The sequence below is a fragment of the Pempheris klunzingeri genome, chromosome 16 (assembly GCF_042242105.1).
Source record: "Pempheris klunzingeri isolate RE-2024b chromosome 16, fPemKlu1.hap1, whole genome shotgun sequence".
Lineage (NCBI taxonomy): Eukaryota > Metazoa > Chordata > Actinopteri > Acropomatiformes > Pempheridae > Pempheris > Pempheris klunzingeri.
The window spans coordinates 10,479,697-10,502,503 of NC_092027.1; the positions used below are offsets into that span (position 1 = coordinate 10,479,697).

At 39.2% G+C, this 22,807-nt stretch overlaps 1 protein-coding gene across 1 annotated transcript in view; it reads left to right on the forward strand.

The window, feature by feature from the left end:
• The window catches only part of csmd3b (CUB and Sushi multiple domains 3b), a 322,370-nt gene that overhangs the window by 290,100 nt on the left and 9,463 nt on the right, over positions 1-22,807 (forward strand). Inside the window, exons 51-63 of the mRNA XM_070847130.1 lie at positions 384-572; positions 1,785-1,970; positions 2,403-2,597; positions 4,166-4,339; positions 6,443-6,616; positions 11,057-11,242; positions 12,167-12,352; positions 13,011-13,184; positions 16,624-16,806; positions 16,982-17,158; positions 19,400-19,579; positions 19,863-20,036; positions 20,306-20,479. Coding sequence (XP_070703231.1) covers positions 384-572; positions 1,785-1,970; positions 2,403-2,597; positions 4,166-4,339; positions 6,443-6,616; positions 11,057-11,242; positions 12,167-12,352; positions 13,011-13,184; positions 16,624-16,806; positions 16,982-17,158; positions 19,400-19,579; positions 19,863-20,036; positions 20,306-20,479 — 2,352 coding nt within the window. The remainder of the gene's footprint in view (positions 1-383; positions 573-1,784; positions 1,971-2,402; positions 2,598-4,165; positions 4,340-6,442; positions 6,617-11,056; positions 11,243-12,166; positions 12,353-13,010; positions 13,185-16,623; positions 16,807-16,981; positions 17,159-19,399; positions 19,580-19,862; positions 20,037-20,305; positions 20,480-22,807) is intronic.

Below are 22,807 nucleotides of genomic sequence, written 5' to 3' on the forward strand. Positions count from 1 at the left end.
GTAATTGTGGTCAGTAGAAATGCTAATTTAGTCACAATCATGAAATATTTGTCATCAGTCCATTTTGGCTGAGCCTCCTATTGTTTCATAAATACTGTTTCATATTAATAAAATGTTAGGAAATAAACACAATCTCTGCTATTTCATGGCACCAGACTTTCATTACAGCACTGTTAAAGGTATGGTATTGTACACCTGCATGCAGATGATACTGCTGAATAGTATTAAAAATATTAAAATTATGATATAACTAATTACAGCAGACATCTGCCTCGATTATTGCTGTTAATGAGTTTTGCTGTTGCTTGGTTTTAATTTTCTAGTTGCTATTTAAATAGCAGTGAAGTCATTTCAAATCGTTGTTTTTGTTTGCTCCACTCCAGCCCTGTACTGCTCAACCCCAGACTCTCCACTCCACGGCTCTATCTCGTCTCAGAGCGGCGGTCATGTTAACAGCGTGGTGCGCTGGGCTTGCGACCGTGGATACCGTCTCATAGGCAACGCCACAGCAACATGTCGCCGCACATCACTTGGCTACCACGCATGGGACTCTCCTGTACCTGCGTGTCAAGGTGTGTTTGTTTGTCTGTGTATGGAATGTGTTTATGCTTAATACTAAACTGTGCTGAAATGTTTTGTCCATATGATTTTAGTAGAAGTGTAAAACATTTTTATAAACTTGAACACTAAAAAGACACTGGAGCAAAAATATTTTAAAAAGTGTAAAGGAATAATTTGGTAGTTTTATGAGCGACTAAACATGTGAGCTAGCTTTGACTTTGATTCCAAAGCCAAGCGTTGAAACATAAATCACCTGAGAAACTGATTAAAGAAGGCCTGGACCAACAAATTCACAGACTAGCTAGCTGTTACAATGAAAATACAATGAAAACTTGTCAATTCCTGAATGTAACTTACTGCTCTTAAGGTTAAGTCCGAAGTGACTGAATGCTGTAATGTTGCAGACATACTTACCATCTAAGTTGAATGCTAATTGTGCTAATGGCCAATACAAAATCATTTTGATTCATCAAATAAATTTGACAATGATCAAATTTGAATGTTCATCGCTAATGTGACTTGTAGCTAATGTGAAGACCACTGATAGAATTCCCAAAGCTGATATAGACTATGGTAGAAAACACAACTTGAACATGAGGGGTCTTAAATTATATGAATGCTTCGTATAATTTATATCCATTTGGTAAAGGACATGAAATATCAGTGGTAAAAAAATACCATTATTTTCACTTGATTTTCTATTTTTTAATTCTAGAAAAAACTGCAATATGTTTTAGTAAAAGCTAATTAATTTTTCATTTTGTATCTTTTATTTACTGATCTCACACATCAAATAGCCATAGGAAGGCACAGCTCTTGGCTGATATTGACAGAAAGTCAAATGAAGGATGTATAGCAGATTGTCGACACTGTGCAATTACACGGTGCAGTGCTCTACAAACCAGTCTATTTAAAACTACTGTGGACTGTGGAGCAGCATGTTCAGCTAGATGGATGTATTTCGTTAGAACTGATTGGAAACCGGAGATCAAGCATCTTTTGATTGTATATTTTTAGGTTGATAGCTTCATTGAAGAAAATATGTGAGCTTGTTTACAAATAAACAATATGCTTTGAATCTCCAGAACAAACATCTGCTGAATCCCTCAAACAAAGTAAACATCAAACCTGCCTATCTGACAGATACAAGTGTGAATTAGGGATTCTGTGTCTGTCTGTTTGTATATTGTCTTCTTAACCAGTGTGTATCTGTCCTCCCTTAGCTGTCTCATGTGGGGCACCCAAGGCTCCTATAAACGGTGGCGTTTTAACAGCTGACTACTCTGTCGGAACAAGAGTTTCCTATTTTTGTAACGATGGGTACAGACTGTCCAGTAAAGAACTGACGTCAGCCATCTGTCAGCCTGATGGAACATGGAGCAACCACAATAAGATACCAAGATGTTCTGGTCAGTAACACGTAGATATCAGTGCAGTATCAACAAAATCAATAACCAAAAAATCATAGAGTGTAACACTATGAATGTAAATACCAGACTCTAGTAAGATTTTTATTGTGTCTGTTACAGAAAACACAAATATTAACATGCTACATTGGTCAATCAGTGACAATTAAATAATCATCTCTCCCTCAGTAAGATGGATTACTACTTTTTAAGCAACGTGTAATTACCACTATGAATGGAAGTCATTTTGGCCAGGACATTGTAATTTAAATTGAGTCATTATTATGCATATGTGAGATATTTTACACTGTCTTGGCCCCACTCTCAGCCAGTTAATTACTATCTGACACATTTTCAAAATAGTAACTGTGTTTTTGTTTAAGTGTAAGCAAGTTTCATGAGGCTTTGTTTTCTCTTCACACTCTATTTCTGTAGTGGTCGTTTGTCCCAGCATCGGATCATTTTCTTTAGAGCACGGCCGCTGGAGGATCGTCAACGGTTCGCATTACGAATACAGAACTCGCATTGTGTTCACCTGTGATCCAGGATACTACAGATTAGGCCCTGCCCACATCCAGTGCTTATCCAATGGCGTGTGGAGCTGGAGAAATGAGAGACCGCACTGCCAGGGTGAGTAACAAAGACCTATGATGACTTAATGACCACTGCAACTGAAAAACAGCATCAGCAATGAGCTAGGTATTATATATACTTATGTTCAGATCCTTAAGTCATGTTAAAGTTTAATCTCTACTGATATCTAAACATACTTGTCATGTGCTGTAGATAATGGGCATGAATAACTTACAATTGCACCAATTTAATAAAAATAAGGGGTTATAGGCTCTGAGCAGTGACATTCTAGATACCTGCAAGGAAACTAAAAAAGTATATAATTACAGTCATACCAAGGTACAGGGCTCATGGCTGTCAAATTAAAGTGCTCACCATGGCAAATTAAAAAAATATTTGGTTTTTAATATATAAATAAAAAAATATGTATTCATTCGGAGCCTGTCTTACGATGACTGACAGGGATAATAGCTAATGTCATTGGAATAATTCAAATGAAAACATTTACAAATCTGATTATTAATTATGCATTGTTTGGCAATAAATCAAAGGCATAATTTCGGGGTTACTAGAAGCTTTTAGATAAACCATCATGATAAAATCACCTCCTGGGCTGTAATCCCATGTGTCTGGTGCCCTCCTGTGGCTAAACTACTTCATGGCAGGTCACCACATCGCATGTCCCAAGGTTAGCTAACAGGCTGCGATTTCATGCTGTCGGGGTGTTATCACCACCTCAGTCACATATGCATAAGAAGCTCCAGTCCGTTTTAAATCTGGCATGACATTAACATAACTTGCATGCAAATAAATTATTGAATTAACATACAAGTCAAACAAAATGTACATTGAAAACACATGAAACATTAGCCACGCCATCTGCACAGAGAACTTTTAAGTGGATAGCTGGACTCTACAATAGAGCTTTAGAGATGATGGCTGAATCCTTTTTCCTTCGGACAAAGCCTGGTTAGCTGTTTTCCACCACTTCCAGTCTTTGTTCTAAGCAGAGTTAACTGGCTGCTGCCCTTAGCAAATGACCGTATAATGGAACAGCAGCTTTCTTTGTGACAGCTAAAGTCAGTAAGGATCAAAACATAGTTCACTTAATTATGCAAATACAAATGACATTACCCGGCTTGTGCACAAGAAATACTTAACTGCAACAGCTTATCATTTTTTCTAAGGATAGGTGTGTATATTTAATGTTAATTTAATCTTGGTGCATTTGTATTTTATTTCTACTCATTTTCTTGAATCTAATAATGACTGAGATACAGCACATGGAAAACACTTTCACTTCTTTCAGTCCTCTTTTACATTAAACTGAAAGAGTTGCCGTAACATCTTTGCCATCTGTTATTCTTCTTGGTGGGATTCCTTGACATTTTGAATCATTGTGAGGCTTTAAAAAATTCTGTGACATTTGAAATTTTGCTGTTATTTACTTCACTCGAGTGTAGGAAAAAACAATATTGGCACCAAATTTGTGTGATGAACACCTCACCAGCTTTGGTAGCATCCCCCATTGAAACCAACAAGGTCTGTTAGCTACTGAAATTAACTTGGTGTTCAGTTGGTACATACCTGCTTTTAAATTGCTTGTGTCTGCCTGTGTGTTTTAGTTATATCCTGCGGTGAGCTGCCATCTCCACCCAATGGGAAGAAGATTGGCACTCAGACAACATTTGGTGCTACAGCCATCTTTACCTGCGACGCTGGCTTCATGCTGGTGGGGTCAGCTGTCAGAGAGTGCCTGTCATCCGGGCTTTGGAGTGGAACGGAAACACGATGTTTAGGTATATTAATACCTGAAGTAATAATTTATTCAAAGACACATTATAAATTACCGTATATCGAGGCACTGTCTTTTCTCATTTAAAATGTAAGGCTTCGAACATACACTATACTGCATGCTAAGAGAGGCACACACATACACTCTCACATACTGTGAAACACTGACTATGAGGATGGGAATTTCAAGGATGCCAGTTTTCTAGTCAGTCTAATGAGGACAGGTACCAAAGGTAGGCACTGTATGTGACCCTCCCTGGCTGCACAGCTGCTTCCCCCCTGGCCTCGTCCACCTCACAGCCAAGACAGTCATAAGCAAGCTTCTGTTGTGCATTCAGTTTGAATGCTCTTCTTTTTTTTTATAGAAATAAGCCAGAAAAAACAGCTACTTTCTTCTGTCAGTGTGCTAGCCAGAGGTAACAGATGTTATGACATGGTACTGTCACTTCTCCACGAAGCCTCAGTAGAAACATCGCTTCCCAGAATACTTCATAGGCTGAGGGGATATGAGATGCAATTTATAAAGGAAAAGTTCAATGAAACTTAACCTAGACTGATGAGGAGACATCATTCTGTCAAAAAATAAATAAATTAAGTCCTAATAAAGTGCTATAAACAGCATTTTCATTGAGTAACTTTTCTTATTATTCTTCAAAACAAAATTGACTTTACTGGATTTGTTTTGCTTATTTAAAAAAATGTAAGCTTGTCCAATTATTTTGCTGTTTCCAGTCATCTAATTAAAGCTGATGTTCGCAAGATTTTGTAAAAATTTCCCTTTTATGGTCAATTCCGAAAACTTTAAACACACCAGCAAAGACACTTAAAAATATGTAAAAATGTTTTGATTTCCCTGCACTGACTGCTCAAACAAGCCAAAATACACTTCTAAGTAGTTTACTTCTTTGTTTTTGATGAGTTATTTTCACACTGTGTTGAGGTTAAGACTGATTTTCTGCCTTCAACGCATAACTTTATGCAACATATTCAAGAAAGTAAAGTATGACTCACTTGAGTTATGCCCTTTAACTCCTGTTAACACGTCAAAGACCATGTGAAATGACAAAGGTGATATTAGGCAACCTTTTCTCTTCTTGCTCTCTCCCACTTCCTTGGCTGTCTATGAAATTGTTAGCATTTGCTGACATTAGGGACATAGTGCAGGTTTTATCCACTGTAAAGAAAAGAACTAATACTCAATCCAAAGTATCTGGGAACAGAAAATGCACATTTCCTCTCTATTTAGTGAAATGCTTTTAAAAAATCCTACATTATCTTGCAGGTAAAGTCAGATTCTTTAAAAACATTGAGACATCATCATTTTTTAAAACTGAGATGCTTTTGAAGATGTTGAAAGAACAGTGGCACAGCTGTGAAAGTGTTGTAGGGAGCAACTGACCATCTGATGCTTCGGCGTAAATGACAGGTGATCCAATTTATGACAGAGCTGCTGATATTTTTTGAAGATAGAGTGCTTGCTGTGCTCCCACTTTGATGTTTCATGGTGTGTGTGTGAGGGAGTCAAATGTCTCATATACAGACAATCCAGGTTTCAAGCTGCAATTCCCAACTTTTACTTACTTGCAAATGGTTTCAGCAGATGTTTAACAGAGGCAACAAGCCAATGAAATGTTCAGTCCTCAAGGTTTGTTCAGAATCCCAGGTCTGATTAAAATTTTACTGTTTTGCTGATATCGTCTTTGTATCCCTGAAAATAACCCAGAGAGTGTTCTCTCTATCTCATGGGTACAATAGGACTGCAAGGCATTCATTCATTCATTCTGAAATATTTGCATATCTGCAGAACAACTACCTAGCTCTTCGTCACAACAATAAAAGAAAGACACGAGGCAAAACAGCAAAATGTGTTTAAAAAGTGTCCAGAATGTGTCCTTTGGTCTGTTTTTGAGTTAAAACATTGGAGAACCAAGACCAAGGATATTAGCAAAACGCCATTGTAGATACAAGACACATATGGATACTGAAGCTAGTGACAAATGAAGATGTTTACCAAAAGTACAACAATATCAGTATTTTTAAAGCAAGTTTTCTGAAACAAATTCTTAGAGTGTCTAAGTGTCATCTGTGTTTCTGTCTGTGTCTTTCAGCCGGTCACTGTGGAATCCCAGAAGGCATTGTGAATGGCCAGGTGATTGGGGAGAACTTTGGTTACCGTGATACGGTCGTTTATCAGTGTCTGCCTGGCTTTCGACTAATAGGCTCATCCGTTCGAATCTGTCTCCAAGACAACCAGTGGTCTGGACAGCTGCCCATCTGTATACGTAAGGAAATCACACAAGCACACATTTCCCTCTGACTAAAGCTTCACCTTAACCAAAGAACCCAAACCATGTACTTCACATGTCTATCTCTTTGTAAACTTGTGGTCTTTTCAACAATGTGCAAACACATATTGTACACATTCACATACAGACTGCAATCAAATCAGCATTTGTGTGCATGCATGCAGAAGATAAGTACAAAATGCACACAAATGTTTGAGGTCATACTGTACGTAGGGGAAGTTTGAATGGCGTGGTACGCTTTGATACCTTCCACTGTTTGCTAAATAACTAATAGGAATATTGAACTCTTTAAAAAAAAGATGCAACTCGAGCTTAAGGTTGTAATAAAGTTCTCAGCATTGTTATTTGAATTTTGGATATTTCTTCTGCCTGTGGGGTTGAAGAATCAATATCATGAATCTTTCAAATCACCGTGGCAGCACAGTAATGAAGACGGCCTTGTATTTGACAAATTAAGATCTACTATATGATACGATATTTGTAAGGAGTTGCAGTGGAATTGGCATTGGAAGTCCAAATTCAGCAAACAAACAGGAAGTTAGACTTGGTAAGTGTTAAAAAAAGATCTTCAGTCATGTACACCACAGGAGGAATAGTGAGTAGTGTTCTTTGAGTTAGCAGTTTAACATAGTTTTTATTGATATTGAGGAGGGAGTGTAGATGAAATTGATGATTACTGCCTTAAAATTAGAAAAAAAAAAATACAAATACAAATACAGGGTGCATTGATGGTCATTTACAAAAATTCCCATTACAGCAGGACAAGTTAGAGTCAGCTGATGAGAAACCATGAATGAAACCTAGGATGTGATGTGATTTAAGATCACATGTGATAGAAAAAAATACCTAGTCATATATCTGTTCTAGTTCAGTGATGACGAAAATAAGACTTAAGAATTTGCACTCTTTGGTCACAGTGCAAACTCTAAACATCAAATTACCTTTGAAGGTACTGCACGGTTCCTTGTCATTACATGTCTCCAGCAGGTGATGTTGTGTTGCAGAATACACTTCATAATAGAAAAAGTTTGTAAAAAATACATCACTTAAAAAGACGTTACATTGTCTTATATTGTCCCACTTTTTATTAAAGTGCTACTCCACCAATTTAGCATTGCACTCCTATGATATTACATTGAAAACAGTAAAATCACTGTAGTAGAACCAGAGATATTATCTTTTTTATTCCAATTATTCTTTTTGCTTGTCAAAATCTAGCACCTGCACTACCCACAATGCAACTCCACCACTGACAAGTGGTCAGACATTCGTGTGTGTTATGTTAGTAGATGTGAGTGTGGTAACCTCACTTCACCCTGACTCGCCTGACTCGTTTTCAAACTCAGTCTTTTACAGACATTATCAGATTTTGTGCTGCTCCCTCTGGAGCCACAAAAGGCTTAATACAATTTTTCTCACATAAGCAGTAGTACTCCCCAAAACTTGTAAACATCTTTTGATGTATAAAATGGATGGAGTTCCCGTTTAATGGAGACATTTTGAGTTATGCTCACAACTAAAGGACCTCTTTTTCTGTGAAATGAATTGTTAGCTTTAGATGCCTGAAAAGATTCTCAGCAAAAAAAGTTTAAACTGATTTGCTCCTTTTAAATAATACAGGTATTTTAGGGGGGAATGGGTATAAAATGTGTCTTAGATATTCAGCTGCAAAATTGTAGCTGCACTACGGTCTCCAAGAGGGAATTTTTCTGGAAGTGCTGATAAACCCCTGTCAAATTTTATTCAAGGGTGGAAAAGTCCGAATTAAAACAGGGAAATAAATTCATTTAGAATAAACCATTTTGTTCGAGAGTGATTCCATATTGAGTAAAGCCAGCTTAAGGTTTGTATTTTGAGAAATATCCCTTTCTTGATTTATTCACCCAATAGTCCTGAGGTTCGTCAGATTGACACCAGCAGTCTTATATAAAAGGCCAGAGGGCCCAACTGCCAGTATGGTCTGGATGAGATAAATCGCAGGGCTTGAGGATGAAAAAGAAGGCTCTGACGTGTCCAGGCTACTGTGAAAATCTTCTAAAATTGGTCACTTGCTTTGAGCGTCCTGAATGTTTTGAGGCAGCCACTGGGCACAGTTAAGGTGGCGATGATGAGTGCTGTCTCAAGCCAACTATACAGACGAAAGAGACAGCCCATTCATTCACTAAATTAGAAACATGTTTAAAGACGGAGGCAGTGATGTAGTGTCTACATTTCTGGAGTAGAAGGTACTTTGGTAACTCATTGAAATTAATTTTGACTTTGACCCTTAAACAAAAAGAAATGTTTAATATAGGGACTTTATATCAGATAGTTATGTGTGCATGTGTGTTTGGGTATGTGGTGATTATAGTGTGTGTGTCCATATGTGTATCTGGTGTTTCCATGCAATGTTGTTTTTATTGAGGTTATTCATGCAGGAGTTATTGAGGGAAATCATTTTACAGCCAAATTATACTGTAATTATGGAGATGAGAAGCTCTTGTTTAGAGACACAAACACAGAATGATGATGAGACTATGGTGTGTGTGTGTGTGTGTGTGTGTGTGTGTGTGTGTGTGTGCGCGCGTGTGTGTGTGTGTGTAGCTGCAGGGCATGCTGACAGTGTCAGATAAATTTGTATCTTAGGCAAGCAAACAAACTTCTGATTCTCACTGATCTAGTGAAAAAAAAGACCTTGGCTTCTTCTCTTTCCCTCCCGTCTTCTCTTGTCTCGATCCTGCTCTCCTCACTTCAGTTGTTCTTTTCCTCTCTTTCCTCTCTTCCCTCTCTTGTCTTCTCCTCCTCTAGTGCCCTCTCTGTTGTTCTTTTCTTTGGTTCTCTTCTTCTCCCTGTTCACTTTTCCACCCACCTCGCCTGCGTCTTTCCTGTTTCTTTTAATTTTGTCAAACTCCTCTCCTCTCCTCTCCTCTCCTCCCTGTAAAACAATACATTTAAAGGGGGAGATTTTGAGAGGCAGATGTGAGAGGGGCTGGCAGTAACTGTAAACTGTCTGTTTAAACAAACATCAAAACACTGTTGTCAGCACAATGATGACAAGGGACACACACAAACTTCTAAGTAGCCCCTCTGAATGAAGTTAATAGGGTGAATAATTATGATGCACAATGGCAAATAGAGGACACTCAATGCTAACACAGAGGATGGTGAGGCCTAATAATTCCAAAATAAGTGCCCTTAATTGGGATAACAGCTCTGTCTTCTCTGTCATCTGACATTCTCATTAATATGGATGAATTACTGTAGGTGATGCATAGCTATTTGGTCCAAATTCCACAAATCAAAATTCTTGGCCTCTGATTTCCATGCCTGATTAGATCACATCTTCTTTGTGGCTTTTATATCAAGAATAAATTGTACTGAATTTGATTCATGTAATTAAATGAGAAAATGGCAATGGGTAATGAAAAGCCAACACATTTACAGAATACAGTTGCATATAAATCACATCAGTAGCCTGAAGTATTATAGAATCACTCACCCAACAACTAAATTACAGCCATGTCACACTCTTCCGTAACATTAACTATATGTGATATAATTTGGAAACACAACAATATTAAAGAAATATCTTCAATATTCATTTAAAAGCACTTATTGTAAATCCATCAATGACTAGTGGTCCACTTTAGTGTGCTTCGGTACTGTTGCTTTGTTGTACAAGTTCCAGTTTAGCAATACTGAGATAATGATAATAATTATTAATGATAATAATATTGGTGATACTTTTCTCATTACCTTCCCCATAGTCAACAAACTCCACGAAACTAACAATATATTGGTCCTGCTACCTAGTACTGCTGAAGACTCGCTGGTGTGTTTAGTGTTAAGCACATCATTTAAATACTCGACTGCGATTACACAGTTACTTTCTCCCCTTGCTACCACACCAGCGAGCAATTTGTTCATTTCCCAAGCAATGCATCACATTTAAGTTCTGGTAGCCCATTAAGATTATATCATTTTGAGTAGGGATGCTGTTTCTTGTCCCACATTTGTTTGAAGTGCTTTAAAATAGTTGAGTTGAAGCCACTAACAGCTGTGCTTCAGTTTCACGAGGGAATCTTAAAATGATTGGTTGCCTCATGATTGGAAATTTGAACCTATCTCAACATCTACGCAGTAGGAGTTTTGTGTCTTGAATCACAAAGACTGCTATTTTGAGATTTCTTTCACAATGAATAGCAACCTCTAAGTGCTTTAGTCTGTATGTGTGTACGAGGGGGGAAGGGGGGATGTTAACACATTGTTGTTTTCTGTCTTTTCATGGGATTTAATATTAACAAAACTAAATACACAATGATGCCAGCCTCATCCTTTAAGGTGTGCTAATTTGGTTTTGTGCAATCTTAATTTCTAATGAATGCAATAAGTAATCTGTATGCAGGTACATGATGACTCACATTGCCTTCCCTACAGCGATCAGCTGTGGCCATCCAGGAAGTCCCATATATGGTCGAACGGTGGGAAACGGCTTCAACCTCAACGATGTGGTCAGCTTTGTTTGTAATCGAGGTTATGAAATGGAGGGGCCAGCACACGCTCAGTGTCAGGCCAACCGTCAGTGGAGCCACCCGCCTCCAACGTGTAAAGGTGGGGAGAAAAGTTAAGTGTATTCACCCCTAACCTTATTTAATCCCAACCTTTGATGCCACCTCAACCCCCATCTTTATTTAGTACCTTTCCTTATAGCAACCACCCATATTTGCCCTCACCCTTTTCATTTCACCTCAGTTCTACCTCTAATTTTATTCAACTTAAACATCTCTATTCATTCAAAAAATGGATTTCTTTTTGAAAAAGAAAATTCTCTTTCCTTTATTTATTGAAGTTTTGGGGTAGATTTAATACCATACATCCCTCTAACCTTCTCCTGGCTCCAGGTTTGTGAATACAATTTTTTTGTTTTCCGTGAAACATAAATCTTGAGCCCTGATTATTCTCTAACAGTCACCGCAACAACAGTAGCTTCGCTTACGTGAGTTTTAGATTAGCTATCAGTGTTCTGCCCAGTTTACTGAATGAAGTGCCATTCAGTAATTATGTAAAATTAAAAGTGCAATGTAATGGCTTGCCCCACGAGCGTACCTGGTGGAGCACATACCGGGGATTGAATTAGGCCCAGGTCCTTAACTGGATGTCATCCCCCTCTCTCTCCCCGCTTTCCTCTATCAAATAAAGTATAAACATCACAAAAAATAACCTTAAAGAAAGCGCAACGTAATGATGATGAACAAGCCATTATGCCTCATAGGAGCTGAATCCAGGACACACAAACCTTCCTTCATCATATCATAACATTCACCATCTCTACCCTTTTAAACACCAGCCCCAATCAGTTCTTCCTTTTTCACCTCAACCTCTTTATTATGCCCCATATTGTTTGCTGTGACCCCGGTGCAAAACACTGGGAAAAGGAAGAGGGGGGAGAGAAATGACCCTCTCTGGTTCTTGCCAAATAACACATGCTTTTCTATCTCTCCACTTGTGTATTTGTGTGTGTCCGTCTCTGTGTCTCTCTGTGTATAGTGGTCAATTGCTCCGATCCAGGTATCCCAGCCAACTCCATCCGGCAGAGTAAAATAGAGCATGGGAACTTTACCTTTGGCACCGTGGTTTTCTACGACTGTAACCCAGGATATTACCTGTTTGGATCACCTGTGCTGACTTGTCAACCTACTGGACAGTGGGACAAACCCCTACCTGAATGCATAGGTTGGTTTAATCCTTGTGTTTCTGTCGTTTAAACCTGATAATGTATGAGGCAGATGGATTTTACCTTTTGCTAAGCTCCACCCCCTCAGTTACTGTCAAACCTTCCACTCTCAAAAGGCACATATGCGGTCTACAAAGATAATTGTGACTAAGATAGGCTGAGTTGGAAAACTGTCTCCGGCTGACTTTTAATCTCGCTGATTCATTCAAAAGGAGAATCTTGTCAAAGAAGTCTTAGATCTGCTTAGTCTTAGATGGCTACATACTGTACAAGATACTGTGCTAAATGATTGCTGATGATAAAGAAACTGCAATCTGTAACCCCACAAACGAAAATAGTTTGTGTTCCTTGAGTTTAGAAGGCAGTATGCAAATAATAGATAAACACACAATTGTATTAGTTCCAAGATTGCCTTACATTTCAGACAGCAGTGTGTTTCAAATAGTGAGACAGAACAGTGTTTCTTGATATTGTCCCACTATCCTTAATCCCACATAAATCTTTTAGTTTCTGAAGCTGCTCCTCTAGTTTTAGACAGCGGTCAGTGCAGTTCTTCTCACAAAGCTGCGCTGGGTCGAAACGAGCTGTCCATCCTTCCTTCATCTCTCTGCTTCTCAATCCCTTTCTCTCTCTCTCTCTCTCTTTCTCGGACTCTAGTTGTAGATTGTGGTCATCCCGGCTCTCCCCCTAACGGTGTGCTGAGTGGCGATAAGTTTACATTTGGTTCAACAGTTCGATATTCCTGTCTGGGCGGAAGACAGCTGAAAGGAGAATCATCCAGGACGTGTCAGCTCAATGGGATGTGGAGTGCCCCCATGCCCTTCTGCTCTGGTAACCATTTTAACCTCTATTGAATATACAGACTTTTAAGTCCACCCTATCAGTAACAGAAATAGATAGATAGAAGTTGACGATGAAAGGTGAGACGTCTAAAACATGTAGACTCAACAGAGTGTGAAGCACTTCATGCCATTACATGCTGCAGGTACTCTCTCTTAACCCTTTTGGACTTAGAGGAAGGGATAATGGGAAGGATGGATGGACAGATAGAGGGTAGGGTTGGTAAATGAAAAAGAATTTATCAGTATGTGTCCGTTAAAAGGGCTGCGGAGCATAACCTCCCCCTACGCCCTCATACACTTCAGCCTTGGACCCTTAACCATTTCTATTCTGGTTATCTAATATAAACCATTTGTAAAGCTTTTTGGGTGTTATTTCAGTAAATTTGAGATTTTCACCTTATGTTGACTCACGAATAACTGTTACTGAGAACTGAAGGAGAGGAATAAGATGGAGAAGTGAAGCAATGACTAACTTCTTTAAATATTAACACGTTTAAACACTCAGCTGTAACATTAGCTGTATTGTCCCTCCGTATGTATGGGTTTTACTGTACTTTTTGTACTATAGATGCACCACTGTTCTGCAAATTGTTTTCCACAAGCATTTTTCCTCCTTGCTGGATTTACTATATATGCATATCTCACCACTTATTCAGCTACATTGTCTCTCCAGACACAAAGCCTCCTTACCTTCCATCACATTTAAACAAACCATCTAAGTTATATGGTTCTCAGTTGGCTGACTGGGGGCATGATTATGGTTCTTCAAACTGAGGCTCCCAGCTGCCGCTTATATAACAAACCGGCTGAAAAGACTTTCCAGACGAGTTGACTAAAAATACATTGTTATTTACAGCAATTTCCTGGGGGAGACACAGGGTGAAGAGGGGTAATAGTTTATGAAGCACTGATTCATGATTTTCACCTGGCAAGTCTGCACTGCATAGATACAGTGAGAGTTCAGGACATGGTAGAGCTGCAAGACCCGCAGTTTTTCTCCACGACTGTTGACAAGCAAATACCGTTTCTGATGTAGTGTTGTTTATGTCACCACATTCACATTTTGGATGGAATAATATTTTAACCAAGTAGGTACAATGTTTAAGCTTGAAGCCTCAAATAAAATTCCTACTGTTTTTGCTTTATTTGGGACTGTTTTCACATATTTGCTTGAGCCAATTGTACAAGTACTACCAGAGTTGGACTTGCGTCAAGACTTCACACAAATGAGGATTTGGGATTTGAATTGTACTAGAATGCTGTGAGCCTTGACCTAGTTGAGAATTGACTCCCCAAAAACACCTATGTGTAGTCTTGCCGAGAGCTGAGAAGAGATGAGAGGACTGATACCGCTCTCATGTCTGTCCATTAAATACGAAGCTACAGTCAGGAGACTGTTGGCTTAGCCTAGTACAAAGGTGAGAAACAAGGGAAAACAGTGAGCATTGTTTCTCCAAAGGTAAAGCAATATCCTTCCACCAGAACCTGTAAAACTCACTGATGAACACTTTCAGTCATTTGTTTCATCTGTGCAAAACCCAAACTATACAAATAAAAAGATGTCTTTTTACTAGGGGCTTATATGCAGGAGTATGTATTGGTAAAGTAAAGTGACTTCCTGGTGTCCAACTAGACATAACATCCTAATTAATGACCTTTTAAGGTGCTATTTCAAAAGATGAGTAAGTAAATTTCCCAAAATGTCAAATTCTTCCTTTTTTCTTTGGTTACGGCTGGCTAAGTGACCTCTGCTTGAAAAGCATATTTTTTAAAAGACTACATCATGTTCCCACCAGCCTTCCCTGCACGACCGCCTACAGAAAGTCCCCGGATCAGACAAGCGACAATGTTATAGCCTTGTAGTTTTTCTCGTCCAGGTTTATGAGAACTTCTGTAAACCTGGGCAAAGGAGCTTCAGCTCAGTAACCCGTGAATTTACCCAAGCCAGAGCACAGCCAAAATCTTTCTATTGGATAGATGTTCGTGTGTGTGTGTGTGGGCAGATGAATGTGTGTGTGACCGATTAGTGGTTGTTCCAAAGTCACCTGAGGGAAACGACAGAGATTAGTTTGCACAACACTCTGTCCCACAAACTTACACACACACACACACACACACACACACACACACACACACACACACTTGCGCAGTGACATCAGGTAGATTGGTTGTGCTCCCTGTTGAGACCAGATACACCTGAGGCTACATGGTGACTTTGGAGCTGTGTGTGTGTGTGTGTGCGTGTGTGTGTGTGAGCGTGTGTGTGTGTGTGTGTGTGTGAGAGAGAGAGAGAGAGAGAGAGAGAGAGAGAGCATCCGATGGGAGTTGAGTAGATATTGTAGTGTCTGTGTTTGTGTTTGTGCCCTGACTGGTTTTTGATCTGTTCCCAATATTCAGAAAGACAAATCATTCATCTTGTTATAGACCATTTCCTCACATTTCAGAGCTGTTGAAAACAAATAACAATGACACATTGCAGCAAAAGTTTATTTATTAACATCTGAGAGAACACAGTCTCAAATCCTGAGGCATTACAAAAGATGTTATATCATTATATGTTGTGTCTGGTTATGTGTAAGTTCATTTTAGCAGCAGGCCTCTAGATATTTGCAGAGCTGATGTGAAATTAGGTTATTTGTCAAAAATACCACAAAACATTGCAGACACATTTGGGTAATGATTAAGATGGTTGTTTATCACACAAAGTATTTCTTGCATGCCTTGAATTAATAATAATATGAATGGTTTGAGTACATTTCTAATTACAGTAGACGGTACAATACTCATTGTGTGTTCTGTTATTAGTGTTCATTATATCGATACATAAGCCAATGCAAATTTTGGACTATTAGCAAAATAGTGATGGTTGCAGAATTGTTTGGGTAACAATATGTGTGTCTTGGCATGTACGTGTGGGTGACAAAGTGTGTGTGTGTTCCCAGGAGCGTGCTCTGTCTGTCAAGCAGAATTTGCTGACCAGGCGGCCTCTACAAGGACAGAGCGAGGATCACATTCACACACTGCCACCCACCCACCCATCAGCACACGTACACACACACACATATACATACACTCTTAAGGCAAAACATATGCCCCTTGTCACCAACATATTTGTGCAGTCCACTACTATTTGTAAGCAGTTATTTCATACTTCAGTACCCTCAGAATGTGATTCGTATTAAAAAAAAAAAAATATTCACCTCACACTGCTGAGTATGCTTCACAATGCTGCCTCAGTAACTTATCTATACAAGAGATAAATTACAATTATTGCCCTCTGCTCTCTACTTGGATTTTAAATTTCATCAATTAAAACTCATTTGAAGGTTTAAAGTACATTCTGTCTTTGCAGCTTTTTTGTGGTGATTGAAGTATTCTAGTTTTGAAATCGAGGACCTCACTCCGTCTCCTTGTTTCTCTCTCTGTAGGCGACACAGCTGGTTCCTGTGGCGATCCTGGCATTCCCTCCCATGGTTCGAGGGAACAAACGGACTTCAGGATCCGTTCCAAGGTTCACTTCAGCTGCTCGGAGGGCTATGATCTGATTGGGTCTTCAGAGAGGATGTGCTTCCCTAATGGGACCTGGTCTGGCACACAACCCTTCTGTAAACGTAGGAGGATACTTTGACTTAATCTCAACTTATTAGAACCAAGCACCTTGACACTGATTCAGTTAGAGTTCCACCCATGCACTACACAGTCCCCTTAAATGACCAGAGTCATAGAGCTGAAACTCATTGAGATGCACAAGGCTTTCTCTCTCTCATTCTCTCATTTTTCCCCCAGCTGTCCAGTGTGGTAACCCTGGCACTCCCAGTAATGGCAGGGTATTTCGTTTGGATGGAACAACGTTTTCTCACTCTGTCATCTACTCTTGCATGGATGGATATCTGCTCACCGGCGCCACCACAAGGCTGTGTCAGGCCAATGGGACCTGGTCAGGAGCACAGCCCAACTGTACCAGTAAGTTACCTGTTGTACACTGAGGGATAGACTGATAGATCAGTTTGTCAATACTTTATCAATATTTGATGCTTCATAAATAAAGTGGATACAGCGCTCTGTAATGCATTTTTTGTTGAACTATATTATTTTCAGTCTGAACTCAGGCATAAGGTGGCTTGGAGGCTAAAGAGCGGACTGTCAGCTTTATGTTTTACTTATTATATGTAATCAGAGCATTAAATCCTTGCCTTGCAATGACGTCAAGTCTGCAACCCATAAACATCACCAAACTCCTGATGTGTGATTATAAGGTTTCCTTTCCAGCCTTTTGCAACCTTATTTTATGCCCGGTTTTAAATTATTCTGTGACAGTATAGGGTCTGAGTAATGAAATCAGCCTCAAGTCTTCGTGCTCCTGCTGCAGACTTTATAGGGTGACATGAATAACCTTGATTGTTGTTTACTTTAGATAATTTGCTTTTTGAACTCTGAGAGTAAATAACCATAAAATATAACATTCTGCTCCCATATGAAATGTGACTGAAGCTATGGTTGAACAAGTGTTAATCAGTGCTGCATGTTACACAGACTACAAAATCTGCATGTAAAGACAAATGCAACCTCTACAAGTGGCACATAACACTGACAATTAGCATGCAGTATACTCGCGAAACAAAATACCTCGTTAAACACATTTCTACATCATGTTCCAAGGTGAAACTCACATAGCCCAGGACCCCACACAAAGAGAGAGCTAGCAGTATATTAATGTTTTCCAATTTTCCGTGACATTCCTGACTTTAATGCACTTTGCAAAGAAATAAGCTTTGAAATATCCAGCAGTAACGAACAAAGAGATAGAAATGCTGAGAAACCACATTTCTTCAACATGGAGTCTAGGAAAGAAAAAAGTTTATAAGAATCTCCTGACTTAAAGGAAATAGCTTTTACAGTAGATTACACTACATCTATTAACAGGCATGACGGTATCTGGGTTTAAAAGTATTTAAACTGCCTATTAGACTATGAAGGGCAGTGCTTTATAAGTGCAGTCAAGGGAATCCTAATGCTCCTTAAAAGAGTCCCAAGACAGCCGTAACCATTTTTAATATCATTGTTGTTTCATTCATGAGAGATGAAGCCCATCAGAGAACCTGAAGCGATCATACAGTCTGATCGCTGGTTCACCATTTGCTGTGATCTCCACAACTTGAAATAACGCAAATGAATAAACAAGTAAAGTTAAAATAGATACATATACCGTTCTAGTTAAGTCACCTCTTGGATTACAGTAACTTTTTAAGACAGGATTCCTAATACAAAATCTGACAGTTTTAAGACTTCTACCATCTTAAAAACATCAGTCTCAGACCCTCATCCACGTCTTCATCACTTCCTGTCTGGATTATATCAATGGAGTCCTGTCCAAGGCACCCAGCAAAGCCCTGGGCCTGGCAGCACATCACCTACAGCCCCTTCCACTTTCGCTGGCTCTCAGCAAGACCCTTATCTCATACAAAATCCTCCCCCTCACCTTTAAATCCCTCCATGCCCTTACCCCAGAGTACCTACCAGACCTCCTCCAGCCCAATAACCCATCCCAGAATCTGCAGTCCTCAGACGCAGACCTGCTCAGGCAGAGCCTTCAGTGTAGCAGCAACGCCGCATCTTTGGACACTTCACTGTTCACCAAGGCCTATAGTCTTTAGTTAATTCTGTCATCGCCAGCAAACATTGCATAACCAACATATTTTCTGTTCTTGTATATTTGTTTTGTCTGTCTCCCCATGTGTAAATGGTCCTTGGGCCCAATGAAAGGGGTAGTAAAAATTGTACTAATTATTCGATATTATTACTCATGAACTTTGCAATTCTGGTATATATTTATCAGAGGGGCCTTGTTAGACCTAGACAGTTTTGAAAAACAGAAAAAAGACCTGCAAAAACGAAACAACTGACAGATCCAACTACTTCTTTCCCCTCAGTGTCCCCAGCAGTACTTATTCTCCTTCACTACTGCTCTGTCAGTCCATTTCTTTACCTCATTCACTCCCACTGTGCCTCTGTCTTTCTTTATCTCTTGCTCTCTTTGCTCTTTATCTGTCCTTATCATTTGAATTACCTACATAAAAGAGCATATGACCTGGAGTAATAAGCAAGTTAGAATTCCAATTATCTCATGCCATAGCATGACCTGTAAAGTAATCTTAATTTTCGGCCCATCTCTTCCACTTCAACCCTACTTGTTAATCTCCATAGTGATAAACTGCGGGGATCCGGGTGTGCCAGCTAACGGCCTTCGCTACGGAGAAGACTTCACGATTGGTCAGAACGTTTCCTTCCAGTGCCAGCCAGGATACAGAATGGAGGAGGATGGATCGCCTGTGAGGACATGCACCCAAAATGGGACATGGAGTGGGAATATGCCCATATGTACAGGTAACTTGTTTATTGAATGTACTTGATTGTTAATGGCATAGAAAGTCCCACATGTACAACTGCTGTATTCACAAGTGGACTGTAAATTCATTTTAAACTCTTGTGTAACCCTGATTATGTAAAGACTAACACAGCAAGTTCTGCCAACCTCACCCTGTGAGGCAAATCAGGAAATATAAACAAAATGAAAAATGTAGATTGTGGAAAAGAGTGTCTCCTAAAAATAGCAAATTTAAATATTTTCTGTCTGTCTTTCCCCTTCATCTTGCTCACTCTCTTGTAGCGGTGACCTGCCCAGCTCCCCCTGCCATCAGCAACGGGGTACTGCAGGGCAGTGACTTTGAATGGGGCAGCAGTGTGAGCTACAGCTGCTCACCTGGATATGAGCTCTCGTTCCCAGCTGTCCTAACCTGTGTGGCCAATGGCACCTGGAACGGCATGCTTCCACAGTGCTTACGTAAGAACACACACACACACATATAGACACAGTCATATGCATGCATACAGATAAGCACACATTATACCACACATTCATTTGCAAAGGTGAATTGCTGAGCACGAGCACACACATTATCTGCTATTGTTCTTTACCAACCATTAGTTACAAGTTGAAGCAAAATCTGCATTTGTCCTTGAGCTGCCCAAAAGGTAAGTGCTTGTGAGCAATGTTAGCACCACATGCTGAAATGGGATCATGTGTGTGTGTGTGTTTATGTGTGTGTGCAGCCAAGTTTTGTGGTGACCCAGGCACTCCAGTCGGTGGTTTCAGAGAGGGACGAAGTTTCATCTACCAATCAGAAGTGTCCTTCAGTTGTGCTTCACCCCTTATTTTGGTTGGCACAGCAACCAGGCTTTGTGAAAGTGATGGTACCTGGAGCGGCACGCAGCCACGCTGTATTGGTAAGTTTGATCATTTATGTTCACTTGACCACCACACAAAACAGGGAGGCCATCACACAAATGAAAAATATTATCCAAATAATTCTAGGAGTGCTTCTTTTGATTCCGTTGACCACGGTTGGTCAATTAGTTTTAGTCAGCTGGAAAACCTGATCATAATATATTATTTTATTCATGTAAAGGCCTAAAAAATCATTCAAACAATGCATATTGGTTTCTTATGTGCACTTTTTTGCTATTATGTGATAATAGTTCTAGTTTTCCCTGATTTTTCGCGATCATGTGATCAATCAATCCCAGCTGCAAGAACTGATGTTGGGAATGACCTTGGGTGTTGGTAGAGCTGGGCATCATTTGAAATTTTTCAGTCATGCCAATACAGTACCTCAGTTCGGTACAGATACCCAAACCATCTTTTTTTCAATACCTTAGTTTGAAATATGAGCATATTTTTCTACAAACCCCTTTTTGAATCCCGACATTTCATACTTGACTTGTTGGCTCTATATTTCTGAGTAAATTCACAAGTTAAGGAGGTTTCTTAGTATTTAACCAAGTCTCCAATATGTTCAAAATACAGTGCCAATACTTTTAACCCCCACCAAACGTTGATGTGAGATTGTACAGATTACTTTTTTAATAGTTCCTGACTATGTCCTAAATCATTTATCCCCACATGATTTGGAGCACCGCCTGGTATCCTCAGGCAGCGGTGTCTCGCCCACTTCAAAGACTGGGTAAAAATTAAAAGGTGGTGATGGTTAGCCCACTAGAGCCCCCAGACTTTTGAATGCTATTTCACCAGAGGTAACATATGTATCTCCTTAGTATCTTCTTCTTTTTTAACACATCAAAGCACAATATTACAGTCTTGTTTTTAATGTTTTCCCATTGCTGTACACATTTTCTTTTGATTAATATTATTTTTGTGTGTTGTTATTGTGTTTATTTCCCTGACTGACTATCTGTGTGGGTTTTTAACTTATGAAACGCATTATTTAGTTTATGCTAGCCAGCCAGTTTATTATGACTGGTTTGTGTCTCACCGGGGAGCCTGGACTGGTGTCTGATATTCTCCTGCCTAATGATCATGGCAATTAATGACCCATCGTTATGGAGTTGACAGCCACATTTCAGTTTACTTATGGGTTTGCTGTGCAGAGCAGCTACTGTTCTGTCAAAGTTAAAGTTACAAAGACTTATCTGAGTAATAATGAATAGTGACTGGAGCCTCATCTGAGACAATCTTGTAAATGAAAAGGGAGCCTTAGGAGGACAAGCCTTAAAGGATTCAACTGATGTTTCCAAATTGGCAGCTCTTCCTTATAAAACTGCTGCTGTTTTCACTGTTAGATAGAATCAATATCGTAGATGTCCTGCATTTTACATACAGTAATTATTCTAACTAAGAAGGTGTAAGTGAATATTATAACCTTGCACGTCATTAGCTTTAGCTTAAACTAAAAGTGATTAGGATTCAATCAGAAATTAAACATTTAAAAAGATATTCCACATAAACTGTTGCCATTTGGATGTTGTTGTTTTTTTCATTTCAGACATATTTGGTATCTGTATTCCCTGAATAGTGTTAGCAGAAGGTTAAAAGTAGTATTCCTTCTCCTGTTTCACAGATTGTAGAGGACAAGTGTCAGTTTTGCTAAATGGTTGCACAGTGAATACTAATACTAATATCTAGAAACGTGAATTAATTAATTACCAGTATATAAAGACATTTATATATGTTCATGTGTGAGTTTCACACTTCAGATACATGAACTGCTCCAACAAAAATAGACCAGGTGTGTGAAAATAGCTTGGCAGAGGACAGAGACACGCTTGGGCTGCCGGTGTGAATCTCTGGTCACATATCCATTAAACGCGGGAATACCAACTAGATCCGGCAGCTGAGATGTTGTTTATTCAGTGAACAGTGAGGGTTATCTGATATCTTTTGTATCGTCATTTAACTACTGAATGTCCATCTTAAATCTAGATTTTACAGATGATCATCAGAAAAGTTGTTCATAGACTGTATTACTGTATACTATATTGTACTATACTATCTATCTATCTAGAATCCTATCTATCTATCTATGAAGCACTATGCTACACAATGCTTTCCTATGTTATAGTACGTTATACTATATCATACTATCTGTGTCACATTTAGCCAAAAGTCCTATTTCAAAAACTGTTAACATTCACTGAGTTATATCCAAAAATTCTGGTCCACAAAGTAGAGATCTTATAGAGGAAGTCCTTTTCAGACATTACAGAGAGTGCTTTCTCATCAATACAACAACATTACTACATGCTGTAATTTACAGT